This window comes from Sparus aurata, chromosome 23 (genome assembly GCF_900880675.1).
Source record: "Sparus aurata chromosome 23, fSpaAur1.1, whole genome shotgun sequence".
Classification (NCBI taxonomy): Eukaryota; Metazoa; Chordata; class Actinopteri; order Spariformes; family Sparidae; genus Sparus; species Sparus aurata.
Window position 1 is genome coordinate 28,071,580 of NC_044209.1, and position 15,603 is coordinate 28,087,182.

The window sequence follows — 15,603 nt, forward strand, 5'->3', positions numbered from 1 at the left end:
GGGAAACGTTCTCCATGTTTACGCCGTGCAACAGGCCCCCAGGTTAACGAAAACACACCCTAAAATACACTTTGAGAAGAGTAACTACACCAAGACCACAACATCTGCTGGCCTCTGCAATTAGACTCACACTTTTTGTGGTAGAGCCATGGATCTGCTATTTAGACATGAGAGGATACAGTTGTGCTGCCAGCGTTGATTGCCATTTGCCCAGTGGCCATTGCAAAGCAGAAGCATTTTGCCATTTTAACCACTGTTATAAAAAAGAACAAAATCAGAGTATGAGCCAAAAAATTTGATTTAATAGTCTGTGACATCATAACAATGCAAAGTCCACGCGCTGAGAAGGGACTCACTAACAGGAACAGCGTTGTCGTCAGACGGACTGCAAAACTTTATCGATGCAGTTGGTTTTTTTCCTTCAATTTAGCCAGAATAAACAAACTAGCTAATCGTTCTGTTTAGTAAAAACTACTTTATTTCTTCCTCATTTGTAACATCTGGTAAACCCGCTAAAATTCATTTTGTGACCTCTTCTGTTCCCAGCAGTTGGGAACACTTTGAATTTCAGATTCTTCAATTTTGGCGAGTCTACGGCATCACAACTGGGTGAACAGAGCGAGACTTCTCTAATTTGGTTTAATACATCAGCTTTTAGAAGAAAAATTGCTTTGTGCAGCTTTGCAACTGTTTTTAAGAAGTGAATATTTTAAGGGCTTCTCAATGAGAGTGTTGTGAGTGAGTGTTAAACTTTGTAGAACACAAGTGTAGAAATCCACACACACACACACACACACACACACACACACTGCCATAACTGCTGCCTGTCACCATCCATGGAGCAGCTTGGAAACATTATTCTAAGAATGTACACACTTTGAATAAATACCCTCACACACATTTGCAACAATTCCCGAGGACCTATTTTAATGCAATTGGCAGCCGATTTAACGCCCAGCCTTGAACCCTGGCATCTGGTGAGACGGGGGATGTTGGGACCACTGTGTTTACTCGCGGTCTGCTGTGGCAGCCTTGTTTTCCTCTAAAGTGTTCATTTGTTTCTGTTTGTTGTGGTGTTGCTCTGCCTGCTCGACGCCCCGCCTGTCCGTCTCATTGCCTCCTGGTCCTGATGTGTGGGCGCAGAGTCCATTAGACTGAAGGTGTGGGGGAGGTTAGGGGTGACGTGTCATTAGTGCTCTCTGCATTGCGCCCATGGCTCACTAGGTCGCTGCCGCATCACCTCACACTGCCCTCCGTATACGCTATAGAGGTGTGTCTGTTTGGGTTTTTCTGAAAGCAAATAGACGTTTAATGGTGGACCGTAACCTCTCTGCAGATGAATATAAACAGACCGGATCGTCAAGTTTGGCTAAACTTTGCTGCCAAGCTCACATCAAGCAAAGTCAGACACTCTGACACTTTAAGAGCTTCAGAAATAGATTTCCTAAACTATGTAGAGCCTTCATTTATGGGAAAGCTCCGCCTCACCACACAAGGGGCTCTTCCAGACGCAGTGGCCTGTGTCAGTGTTGTAAAGTTCATCTGTAACATTTGATTTATATTTTTACTTAACCAGATTATTCTCAAATATGAATCACCAGCCACCACAGCAAATTCTGACCTTTCAGAGTTCATTTACAACACCTTTGTGTATTGTGTCACACAAAGAACACAAAAACTTCAATTATAACTTACTGCTGACTTTCTTTCAAACCAGTCAGAGCAAGCAGACAATTTAACGCCTCATTTCTCCTTTATTTTGCTAAACCGATAAATCAATTTTTAGACATTATAATGCAGAAAACAATACTTTAAGATAGATTTAAATGTATTAAATTCCCAATAAACAATATTGCAACAATATTGTAGTGATGACTGTTAGTACTGTAATCAACAGTAATGTGGATATAATGATAGGAAAGTAGAAAAGTCTGGTAGGTTCAATATCACACTGTCATGATATCCCAAATTTAAGATGATATATAGTCTCATATCACAATAACAATATATATTGTATACTTTGCCCAGCCCTACCTAAATCACAACGTTTCTTAGGTCACTGCAAACCAAGTTGAAGCAAATGAAGCTTCAAATTTCTCTCATCAACTTTTACGACATTATAACAATAAAAAAGCCAAAACATCCTGAGACAAAAAAAAAATGGTCTAGCAATAACTTGAGCACATTTCTACAATAGGGTGAGAGCAAAAGGAGATTTTTGTAGCTGTTATGTAACTTTAAGTGCTGTAAGATTGTTGCTAGATTGCCCAATTAAAGACGGAGTCAAAAGATAGTTGATTGTTGCGACTCATTCTGAGGTCAGATACCAACACTTGGCTCGCCCAGTGTCAGTATTCAACAAACTGAGAATGAGACTCGTCAGCATTCAAATGTTGATTCAGAATTCAAATGCCAACATCGTTAAATGAAGCTTTGAAGTGTTGAACTATTTGGTATCTGCAAAGCTTTTTCCAACACATCAGTGCAAGCAGTCAAAATAAACTGAATGCCTCGAGGAACGTTACATTTTTGTTTTTTTACTCTGATCCCAGGATTGATGGCCCAACCCAAAAGAAGAAGTCAGGCACTGTGAATGAAAATAAAGCAACTGGCAAAACTGCTCATTTTATCATATGTAATGTTTTGTGACATCGTGGACGACAGCCAATGTAGCATCTGTGACACCTCACAACATCCTGACAAACAGACAAATCTGTCAAAATGTGTTGTTGCCTTCTCTCTGCTCTCTCCTATGATGTGTTCGGTGATACTGGCCGATGCACACAGCGGTAAACATGTCGAAAGTAAAGCGGAGAGATGATGTTGGTGCTGTCAAGTGGAATAGTGAAGTCAGTTCCTGGCAGACGGCAAGCTATGATTGGTCAGGATCCAACTTCTAGTCTGTCTCTTAGCCAAGTCACAACAGCTATGTATGACTTTATGATTGCTAATCTTACACTGGGACCATTTCAGACAAAAAAGATCATGTAGTCTGGTCAATGCATTAATCATGAGCACCACAGCAGAGCAGAGAGCGTGAGCAGCATCTGTTCGGAATCAGATTCACTTATTTTGCCCTTCAGAGAGACTTATCCATGCACAGTACACCTTAATGTTAGAGGTGAAGGGATTAAGTTGTGCTGGAACAAGAAAGAATGATCGATCATTTTGTCTGTAAATAAGGAAGAAAACACTGGAGACATCTCCAAATGACTTGTTTCGTCTGATCAACAGTCCAGAAAAACAACATAAACACGGATAAGCAGAAAATCCTCACACTTGAGTTAATGTGGCTGCTTGATAAAAGACCTCTTCTCTAAATCCGAGCAGAGTACAAGATGTTTTACAAGGCACTGGACTTGTTTTCTCCCCTCGTCCTGACTCACATCACTGGCGTCATCCAGTTAATGTGAGACTGAAGGACATTTTCATCCTCGAGTTCCTGATAATCCTGCTGATAAGTAAGGGGAATTGATTTCAGCCCTTACGTCAGCCTCTTTTACTTGGTATGCCGAGGCTGAGAGTGTCCGTTTAGCTTGTGCTGCGTGCTCTGTCTGAAGATCAGTACTGTATGAAAGCAGGTATACCAGGTTATCTGTTGGCATGTGGTGGGTATTACACAAGCGTGAGTGTGTTCTCATTAAAAGGGTTTAGCATACTTTTAGTAGTCCACACCACATCCAAGTCTGGGTCGAAGTGTTTGGTCTTTGCAATAAAGGGACGTGATATAAAGGTGCGTACGTGTAGCATTTCAACAGCAATATGGCATTAACGGTTATACAGCAGCAGATACTTTAGAGAAACAAGAGACAGACAGAAGAGGCAGCCTGCCAGACTCCATCCTGCATTTTAGACCCCATGCTACTAGTTCGGATATGAAAGTGCTGCAGAGTAAAAAAGAAAAAGAGGCTGCTATTAGTAGAGCAGTCATGACCTGAGAGCTTGATTCATCCTCATCAGTAAAATAAGGCTGAGGTTGGACAGTGTGCATGGGTAATGTGAAACAATACAAAGTAACAACTAACAAGCAAATCCTAAAATTAACTTTACAAAAATTACACCAATGTTTTTCCACTACAGGTCGATCAGAAACTGTTATTTATTCATCAAACACCACCGTTTTCATTTTTAGAGCATTTCACTGAAACCATCTTTTCTAGCAAAAATCGGAAACATTTGATGTTAATTCACAATTTGTTGCTTTCCTCTTTTGTATAATTGTAAACTAAACATCTGAAAGGGTTAGTTCAGATCACAACTATCATGTTAAAATAACAAAGTCGCACAGTAACACAAACTAAATGATTAAGCGGAGATGTTGACTCAAATCATCGTGACTTGGACTCAAGTAAGTTTCAACTCGACGAAAGAAAATAAATGACTTGAGAGTCAGAACTTGGACTTGTCAGTTAATGACTCGTGACTGATTTAATGACTGGAATGACTTATCTGTATTCATTTTATGTTCTTGTTGTTGACTTGAGGGTCATGTCTGCAATTAAGGCAGCAGTAGACCAGCAAGTTGAAGACAGCGATATAACAGCTTCAGTTTCTGTCTGAAAGGCCTGTTTGACTGCAATATAAACTGGTGAAAACGTTTGAATACAGCTTACACTTTCACTGATATTGATCATTCTAAAATGAAATACTGAAATTGCTGCAGGCCCTCTCCACACAATGCTTAGCAGATAATTACTTCATACAACTCTTCAATCCAAATGATCCCTTGGGCTAATGGAAACGGATTGATCAAGAAAATATTTGAGTTTAATTAAAAATAAATTATGGTTAGTCACAGCAGTAATAAATATCATGATATTGCACATGTTCTTTGGGAAAAGGTAAGCAGACGCATTAAAATATGCATGAGTGGTGTTAAATGTATACTGACCCTGGTACATATTGCATAATAAATGGTTGATACTGATGCATCAAGTACTCGTTTATGACTTAAGGTAACATTTTAAGACTGGTTGCTGTTGTCAAGGCCAAATAATTCAGCAACGAGTTCCACTCCTGTCTGCCATTGTTTGTTTGTGATTAATTCATGTTGGATTTGTTTTGTCCACCCAGCTGTCCGTCCATCTGTCGGGGCCGTGACACAGTAAGCAGGCCTGTAGAGTAGCTCCAACTCTCCCACCTGCAAACCCCCCTAACGCATTTTTCTTCCTAACGTTGGATCCCAGGCCTCGATGATGAGGAGATGGTTGGTCCTCTCCACACCTCCATCACCTGCTTTGGGTTTCTAAGAACCCAAAGTGACGTTCTTATGTAGAGAAAAAGAAGTAACATGAAGTCCAAAACCCAAAGACTGTTGAGTCTCTTGAGCAAACCCTCACATTTAAGATGCTAGAATATGAAATGTTTGACACTGGTGCGTGAAAAATAACAATGTCTTCAACATTATTTGACATCTGAAATCTTCTGTTTCTGTGGTTTATAACTGGGTTTGTTCTGGGTTCAAAAATAAACCAAATACAGTGGTTTAGATCGCATCAGCTATATTGTGAAATAAGACGCTCATTACACCGGATATATCCTTTAATTAAGGTAATCCTTACTACTGTGCTGTTTGTTATATCATACGGATGTTTTTGATCATTCCAGCTCAGCTATAATCTTTTGTTTACTGGAAGATGTTTGTTTTCTACAACAGCAGCGTCTTAATCCGCTGTGGGACGGGCCAGATGTTTGGTGTGCCACAGAAATAAAAAACAAACTAAACTGTAGTGGACTGTTGAAGGTTATCTGTTCTCATCTTTGCAGATATCAACCAACACATCGAAATATCGGTCTCAAATATGACTTCTGATTACAGTGGGATTCTGGTACAATCTAAACAATATATTGGATCTAATAATTGGCGGTTTTTTACCCGCAATTGATAACATATAATGGGAGTTTAATGGCGTCATCTATAACAATGAGAACTGAGCAGTCTAGAGCAACAGAAACCAATAATATAAAGAAACCAGTTCTCAAAGAGACAGAGCAGGAAAGACACTACACTGACCTCCAGATGAAATCCCCACAGAACTACAATGGAACAATACGCTGTAGAGGGCAAACCGCCACCTGATATAATAACTAAACACACAAGATTTTTAAACTAAAATCAAACTCATTGCTCATTGACTCATTCTCCACCTAACAAACAGACACGGGTGAAATCACAACCTCCTTGGCAGAGATAATAACCTTCACATGTTCATGTGTTAGTGACGATCAGAACCTTCACATTCTCTGTTTTTGTCGTGTCTTTATCTTTTAGAATCGTGGGTCACACCGAGCCGTACACAAAGCTGTGCTGTAAGGGCTTCTGCATCGACATCTTGAAGAAGTTGTCCCGCAACATTAAGTTTTCCTACGACCTCTACCTGGTCACCAACGGCAAGCACGGCAAGCTGGTGCGAGGCATTTGGAACGGGATGATCGGAGAGGTAAGAACAAGCACAAGGCTCGTTTAACGTAGCAGCAGTCCAGCTTCACTCAGGACGTCAACACAGTGACATCGCCAAGATTAAGAATGAGATCAATTCTCCGTTAGCTGCTTTTTAAACAGCTAGGATTGATTATTTACCAACATTTGATTTATTTCTCAGGAAAGAACATTAACAACACGTGTGGATCTGTATGGCCTTGCTGTAATCAGTGATACAAGTCTTAAGGTCATTTGATTGATCAAATATTAGATTTCGTCTTTTACAGCTACATGGCTTTGCATGTCATGCTGATCTCAGTGTGCAGGGAAACCTTCATGAACAGCAAACCAAGGGAAATATATATTCCTCAAAATGCAAATCATTTTTATAAATAATTTTATGAAATTTGAGTTTTTGAAGGGCAGTATTGCGCTTGGGGGTTCTTGCAGGAGATGATTTTTAAACCAGAAACGGAGAGCTTTTATTACCTAAACTGCAGCTTGATCACATCTGGACCTTTCAAACTCCTTTGAAAAGTAAACGTGCTTATAATAGAAGCTAATGAGAGCTAATTCTGGTAGTAGTGACAAACCGCTGATGAAGCATGGCCAATTGTTAAAATTTGACTTGAATGAGAAGCAAAAAGGAATCCTTTTTATTATGGTTAATATTATTAGGTCAAGGAACCAAAACACGGCAGTTTAAAGTACAAACAATCAATCAATATTGTTTTAATTCCATATCACGCAGCTAGAGCATACACAGCCAAATCATTAGACATGCAAATACATGCAAATATTAACCAATCACATTGCAAGTAGATTGAGTTGGATCTATAATGTCAACATTTGTGTAATAGTGTTTTTTTATTAGTGCTCAGAAACAAGAGCATAAATCTTGATTTTGAACTTTTTGATTGATTTTTTGGTTTATTATTTTTGTATGTGATCAGAGAATAAACCACTGATTGAGTCAGAGTGGTATAACAATGAAAACATTTATAGAAATGTAAGAAAAATCACAATTTATTTAATATCAACACTCAATGATTTGTTTTTCGAATATGAAATGCCTTGAAGACTATAGTCAGACTTTAAATAGCCTATGAGTTTCTCCATTTGCACATTTAAAAAACACAAATTGCATTTAAGATGGTTGTTTTTTGCCACTATCACTCACTTTTTTAGAGTAAAAATACTACAACAAGTCTCCAAAAGAAGAGCCAGGTGTAGTAATTCATCCAATAAGTAAAGCCATCTAGTCAGATAAATCCCTCTGTTGGTCTGTACACGTAACGTGGATCAGTTTGTCAGTAAATACAACGATTTCTACGACTGAAGGTGTCCACGATCTAAAATCGCCCACCTTTACCTTGATTATAATTAAAACATTGTGTGCGCCATCAATAAAATGAGAGTGAAGAACCTCAGACATGACTCTTTTTCTGCTGTTGGCCAAAAAAATAAAAAGGAAAAGCAATCTGAAGTCAAGATTAATGAGTACATGAAAAGGTACCAAGGTCAGTGTGGTGAGTGAGGGAGGGACTGCTGTACGAAAAGGAGGAGCAGGTGTCCTTGTGAATAATCTCCACAGTCAGGATCCTCCTGCCGGCCCTCCTCTTGAGGAGTTGGAGGATACAACATTAGCTGGCCTTTTATTTCTACAGTTTTTTTTTCACCAACAAGAAGGCTATTGTGCCCAATGAGGCATCAAACTCCATAGGAGAGCTAATGGCTTGCATGAGGCGGAGCGTCTGGACTGTAAATCTACCGGTCCTCTATCAGTATGATAAACAGTGGTGTGGTGTGGCAGAAAAGGCTGGAAAAAGCGGTCACTGGGGCTTCTGAACTGTGCTGTCGAGACTCTGACATTAGCAAGAATAGCATCGCTTCCTATTCAGCCTGAGCCCCTGTCACCTTTAGCCTGGAGCGATTAGTTTCAGTTCCTGCTTGTGATATATTGTCAACAGACGACTTATGTAACAGGCATTATGCTTTATGCTGAAATACCTTCTGGTGGATTAGAGATGGATTAGATAGTGGATGCTGCTTTACAATGCAGCAGTGAAAAAAAAGGACAGATAACATCAGGATAGGCTTTTAGGTTGTGTCCGCCTGGCTGCTGGGAGGAATCAGACAATATATCACCCTCAGGGACGGAGGCCGAGTGTGATGACTTCACTGATAGATGAGATTTATCAAAGGTCAGCAGTGGACGTCCAGCATTATGTCCGACACTGCTACACAGGGTCCGATTTATGATCGCGCCAGACAAACATCCGCTTTCCATTTGCACTTTCATCTCACCCAAAGAATATCTCTATTGACTTTCCCTCCGCCACAGGTGTTCTACAAGCGGGCGGACATGGCCATCGGCTCACTGACCATAAACGAAGAGCGCTCTGAGATTATTGACTTCTCAGTGCCGTTTGTGGAGACGGGGATCAGCGTGATGGTGGCCAGAAGTAACGGGACCGTCTCACCATCTGCCTTTTTAGGTGAGAAACTCCTCTGTGCACCTCTGAAGTAATGAAGACATATGGCTGGTCGCGCCTCTGCTTGGAAAAATACGCTCGAGGTATCAACACAGCATTGTGGGAGCCTGGTGGTATAGCTGCATAATGTATAATGTGATTCCAATGGCACTGGTTCCTTCCAGTCAGGGAAAGTTGTTAGAAAGCACTCCCCTCGTCTCCTGTGACCTTTGGACTGGTTAATCTTTAAACACTTTCATTCTAAATATATATTTTTAGGCTAATATATTCATTTTAAATGTATAATAATGTGCAGGGATTCTGTACTGTTTGTATTTTATTCATGTATAATGTTGGTAATTTTATTTTACTTCATTTTTGGGGGGTAATGTGTATGTTAATCTTTCATCAAGGTGAAAATTTGCCCTGTTTGCCTTTTGGCTAATTTACAGCAGTTTTATTGATCATGGTCCCCTGACCAATAAAATAATAAAATAAAAATCTAATCACATTAACAGAAAACCCCCAAGGGCAGGTATGTTGAATATTGCACCTTCAGGAAATTGAAAATTACAGTATGCTCTATAAACAGATTTGTCGTTAATGCTGATCGTTCGTCTTTGTTTAAGTGAGCAAAGTTTTCTTCATCACTGCCAACAGATGAAGTTTGAGTCTTGATTGTTTGTCTGACTCTGATCTATGTCCTCTGTCCCTGTAGAGCCGTACAGTCCAGCGGTCTGGGTGATGATGTTCGTCATGTGTCTGACTGTCGTGGCCATCACAGTCTTTGTCTTTGAATACTGCAGTCCAGTCGGGTACAACCGAAGCCTGGTTACTGCAAAAGGTAAGTCTCGCCTGCCTCCATCCAAAATCATAGACGTCTTCATACTTCAGAGAAACAGCGTTTTATTTCCTTCAGTTTTTAACTGAAAGGGAAAAATAAAGACAGCTGTTTCCCGAGAGCCAAGTCAATATATTGACAATTCTGTGGCAGAAACACACTACAGGTGGTTGTAGATCGGATCAGGGATGATTTAGGTTTAGTGGATGTCCGTTTGAAAGTACAATAAGCTCTAAATATAGCTCTTTCCTCTTTCAACAATCCTGAACTGACATTTATTATGAAAACTGCATCATTAAGAATAGCACACTGGAAAGAATAGAAGATAACATACTGTAGAGGGAAACCAGTACTTAACTTTAAATTAGAATTTCTTCATGCTTTTCATACATATTAAAACAATGCCATTTGCATTTTGTCAGAATGAAACATGCAAGTCAGAGCCAAGGTTGTGTGTTAATAGTGAATTTTGTGGTGTTAAATTACAGAGTTGCTTGGAAATAAAGGCACAGTTGCCTTGTTGGACTTCTTTGCGCTTGTTTAAATCTGGCATGCTGCTCTGCTGATTGGATTCCAACACAAACACCCATTTTACATGTTTGTTTTCACGTTGAGGTACCATGTAACATATTTCATAATACAAATTTGAAGCAAAGCAGCAAATTAATGTTTGTACTTAAATCAATTCTTTCTAATATTGGCATCCCTGAACTGCCAGAGAGAGGCAATAAATACAGAAGTCTTACAGGCCTCCGGAGTCTTCAGAGAACATATGAAATCCAAGCCTATTTACAGAGGCCACATATTGGATCAATGCCTGGAAAATTGAGATACTGCAGTTTCATCTCAGAGCCATGTGGTCTATAAAACATCTTATAATGGATGGAGAAAGGCCAAAAGGGGCCACGCTCCTGGCTCAGCTTCTGATTTTCGTCTTAATGTATTTTAGGATGCATGACATATACGATGCCAAAATTAACTGCAAGGTCAAATATGACGTGTTCTTATTGAAGAACAAGGATAATGAATCAGTTGTCGGTATTTTAGTTCAGACATGTAACTGAGTTTTTCCTGAAATGTGTCATTCTTTAGCCACGCTGACAAGACAGCTGCCTCACTGTTGTTGTGTGTTATTGTCTGCTGACAACTGACATTTGATTTCAAGTTAAAGGTGTAAAATCACTTCATTGTAATACTGACACCGACATATATTTGTAATAAAATACTACACCAATAAGGTCAACTGCCTCTGGATCTAATTTCTTCTTACATGCTGGCTGAAAATGAAAAAAAAACAAAATTCAGCTTTTGTCAAAATTCCAGAAGTGTGACTCACGAACACAGCAACACACAACACCAGAACTCAGACAACACTTCAATTCAGTCAACTCAAAAGAAAATTAGATGCCAACTGCTTTGATAATCAATTAATTCTTTGAGATATTTGTAATAAAATTACAAATATGTGCTGCTTTTCTATGTCATCTATGACAGTTAATAAATAAAGAGTCCTTTGGGTTTTAGACGGTTGGTCGTCACTTTGGGCTCTGAGAAATCTTTTTTAGCATTTTTGTAACTTTTTTGAGACTTTATAGACTCACAGACAGATGAATCAATAATAAATCAATCATGACCCTTCACAATACAAACAAAATAAGCAGCAGGGTTGGTCCAATGAACAACACCATTGTCCACTCGATGGAGCCCCACCAGAGAGTGCAATGAAGTGAAGTCTCTGTAACCTCAAAGGTGATATTCCAATAACCTTCTCCATGGTGTGAAAAGCTCTAGTTATTTTTGGAAAAATGATATGGGTCATTCTGGAGGGGAAGGACGAACATATTTTAGGGGTTAGATAGAGCGATGTGTGTATTTTGTTGAACACTGTCCACCATGTACAGACTGATACTGAATCCTATCTACTCTTTATCGTCTCTAGATCCCGGTGGTCCCACCTTCACTATCGGGAAGTCGGTGTGGCTGCTGTGGGGAATCGTCTTCAACAACTCTGTCCCCATTGAGAATCCAAAGGGCACCACTAGTAAGATCATGGTCCTGGTCTGGGCTTTCTTCGCTGTCATCTTCCTTGCCTCCTACACAGCCAACCTGGCGGCTTTCATGATCCAGGAGCAGTACATCGACACGGTCTCTGGGCTGAGCGACAAAAAGGTACAGAGCTCCGTCACTGTCATTGACAGTCCTGTGTGCGCTGTGTCGGGCGTGTTGTTGTGTTTGATGTACAGCTTAGGTATACACAAAGTGGTCTATTTCTGGTGTGTAAACAGTGGGTGGTCGAGCTATGAAGGCAAATATCCAGAAGTGACAATGTCATGGCTGTGACTTTTCACTTTCCCCGCAAAATATAAAAGGGTCACAGAATAAGTGGTGAAATTAAATTACATCCACGGACCCTTTAGACGGGAATGTCACTGAAAAGCCTATGAAATGTAACACACAAGTGGATTTTCTGGGGGGACAGTGATTATAATTTCTGGTATTATCTTATGCATATTTGTCTGGCCTGAGGATCTGTTTTATAGGAGTATTGACAAGGAAAGCCATGTTAAACCATCAGCACAAGAAATGGTTTGTAGACTCTTTGCTCTCAGGCAACTGAGAGGATTAAAGGGGCATTTGAGGGAAAGACCAAGCTGTCCACTGCTCATTATGATTCTGGCAAAGTCATTTACAATTCTCATCTCATTATACATTAAGTCTGCTATGCAGAGAAAGAAGCAGAGTCATTTTGACAGCCAGTCCATAGATTATTGAACAGCATTCTGCATGGCAGCATGGGGGGAATGGAGGTCTGAACCGCTGTTTGTCCAGCTGTGTTGAACCCCTCAGGTTAAGTAAATGTAAATGAGGTACAAGATGAAGCCACAGAAAGTGACCTTGTATCCGAGGAGAGAGCGATGAAGACGCGGAGAGCTGCTGTAAGGAGACGGCGTTGTGTTAAGGCTGATGATTGCCTCATCCACACAGAATAGACACTTCATTTATAGGAAAAGTCCTTGTGATGGGGTAACACATCATGTTACCTCTGACATCGACCAACCTCCTTCAATCCACCATTTGTGTCTGATACGCTCATCTCTGTCCTATGTAGTATGAGGAAGGTGTGTGCAGAAAATGTTTCAGTGACATGCTGTCAAGATATAGCAAAAGGGTACACAGATATAAAAGTACCGTCCTCGCTAGGAAAACAACAGCGTTAGCTGTTTGTTCAAACACTTTGAATAACAGATGTTTGCGTGTTCCTGATAAGAGACACCTTGTGGTTTTGCAAAAACAGCTCTCAGACACCAAGGTCAAAGTAGCAGGATGCTGTTGCAGCACAGCAACAGAGGGAAGGTTGTAGCACGTGCCTGAGTGAACATATTGACTTTGACCCCCCCAGACAACAGTTTGTATTAGGGCTGCACAATTTATTCTCAAAATTGATATAGGGTGGAATATCAAAATCACAGAAGCTGCAGTTTTTGATAAAAGGTAAAATGTGATACAAAACAACCTAATGAAAGACTAATAAGATTAGTTGACAGTAACATTAATAATTCACATGCAGAGCTCCTGTCGTAGATATCTCTCACTATCCAGGTGCTGACAGTGCATCAAGAAACTACAAACTGGAGGTCTTGCAGTGTTCCCTGGTAAAAAAAAAAAAAAAAAGGCAGCACATTCTTTTTAACCGACTTTCAAAATTGAAGCAGTTATAAGAAATTGTCTGTCCAAGGTAAAGACACACGCTGTGTCTCACTTCAGGGTCTGCATCCTTAAGAGGAGCATTTGAAGGCCAATTACGTCACAACGCCATGCAGAGGCTGTCCCAATCAGAAGGCTCCTCCAGATGCGTACCACAAATGCTCCTTCTTTTCCCTCTTTTTGGAGGATGCACCGCTACGATCCTTCGTGGCCTCATATATCCCAAGATTCTTTGCGCCCGAAAAAGAAAGAAAGAGAGAAATGGCGACATGGCGTAGCATATATCATCATTTTCACGGGCCTGGGCGGCAGAACTCGTGACGTAACCAGGAAATGCTCCGAAGGCTAGACCGTCGCATTTAACAACGGCTGACGCAGTTAACAAGGTCTCTTCGAAGGACTCGCCTTCAAAGGACTCGCCTTCGAAGACTGAAAGGCCGGGTCCGTTGAAGGATGCAGACCCTGAACTGAGACACAGCAATAGTAATGACCAACACTTATACAGCAGTCTCACTTGATATGTTTGTTTATGCTGAAGCAAAACGGACCCAGTTAAGTCCATACAGACCAGGAGGATGTTGGAGGAGATCCATTTAATTTCTTGTAATTGTTTGTTTACATTTTAACAGTAGCCGTTCAATTCTGTAAGATTGGGTTGTTCATATTTGCCTGTTAAGGCACCAGAAGACGGCAGCATGTTGAAAGCAGCCTTTTAGTGTCAACCGCTGTCACTCCATAAAGGAAAATCATGTACTTCATGTGGTGTTGACACATAAAGTGACCGCACAGTTGGTGTCCCTGTTAATCTTTTCTCTCCATTCCTCTAAAAAATGTTGTTCTCATATCAAATGTTATAGTGATCAAGCTGTTTTTGAAAATGAATGCTATTAAAGAAGGTGTCGTTATCCTGCAAATTAAAATGAGGGGTAATAATAGATTATGACAGAATTTTTACAACCCTGTCCGTCAAAATGACAGACAACGAGAACGTCTAATGGAACGTCTGGTTCTGACATAAAGCATGCTTCATTTGAGGGAGCTGCAAAGACTTGATGGCCACATGAGACATATCATGGCACTAATGAAACGGCCGGCACTCCTGTAGTGTAAAATGTAATTGAAAAGGTTTCTTTGTAAAAGTTTAGTTATTCTGCTTTGTGGTTCATTCCCTGAAGACAGAAAATTAAACATTCACCACTCCAGTTTGTTTGGCTGTACAGTGTAATTCTGTTATTCTGTGTTTCTAGTACCTTGCAGTGTCACTCCTGTGTTGTTCAGAAATATATGACTTTCTCTATATTATAACTCTACAACGGCTACTTCACAACAAGATTCTGATTCGTATCCAAGCTTGTGTATCTTCCAACCCTCAGGATATTAAAGGTTGAGCTGATAACAGAATGCAGAAGAAGTCCGGTTCATCTTATCTGGACGTGACATTGTCCACTTTCTCAAACACAAACTTTAATGCAAATTGTCCCTCAGTTAATGCAGTGAGAACATATTTGCACAAGGTTAATGAAAAAGTGCAATTATGTCGATTGTATTTCCGCCACGTCCTACTTCCTGTCCTCACAGATAATGAAATGCATCTTGTACTGCCAAAAGGGAAAGGATAGAATGAAGAGTTCATTTCTAACGGGGGAACGAGGAGAGGAAGAAGGAAGTTTGGATCTTTGGATACAGTGTCTGATCGTCACATTATAGAGTTAGATGTGAAAATGAACCAAGCAAGCGGCCAGCAGGATAGATATCACAAACGCACTTGGAAGTTGACACATAAATCACAAAAATGGATGCTTTATCTGGACCCAAATGCAGAAAATGGCACTGTAATGAAGTCACAAACAACCATGAGGGTGATGGAGCAAACTGGATATGATTACATGTTGATACGCCAAGGTCTCGACGGTGATAATGAATAAATGATTACATTTTCATTAGATAACAATCAATCAAATCACTGATCATTTTTGTCATTCCTCATTCTCGACAGTTTCAAAAGCCACAGGAGCAGTACCCTCCATTCCGCTTTGGTACGGTCCCAAATGGCAGCACAGAGCGCAACATAAGGAGTAACTACCCTGAGATGCACTCCCACATGGTCAAATACAACCAGAAGGGAGTAGAGGATGCCCTTAACAGCCTCAAAACAGGGTATG

General features: G+C 40.3%; 1 protein-coding gene and 1 long non-coding RNA gene across 7 annotated transcripts in view; one reads left to right on the forward strand and one right to left on the reverse strand.

The window, feature by feature from the left end:
• Positions 1-15,603, reverse strand: part of LOC115575100 (uncharacterized) — a 116,217-nt gene that overhangs the window by 90,711 nt on the left and 9,903 nt on the right. The gene's annotated exons all lie outside the window — the stretch shown is intronic.
• grin2ca (glutamate receptor, ionotropic, N-methyl D-aspartate 2Ca) overlaps positions 1-15,603 on the forward strand; it is a 71,234-nt gene that overhangs the window by 50,915 nt on the left and 4,716 nt on the right. For both annotated transcript variants that reach the window (XM_030406943.1, XM_030406942.1), the window contains exons 6-10: positions 6,272-6,440; positions 8,766-8,919; positions 9,614-9,739; positions 11,676-11,905; positions 15,438-15,598. In XM_030406943.1, the coding sequence (XP_030262803.1) occupies positions 6,272-6,440; positions 8,766-8,919; positions 9,614-9,739; positions 11,676-11,905; positions 15,438-15,598 (840 nt within the window). The remainder of the gene's footprint in view (positions 1-6,271; positions 6,441-8,765; positions 8,920-9,613; positions 9,740-11,675; positions 11,906-15,437; positions 15,599-15,603) is intronic.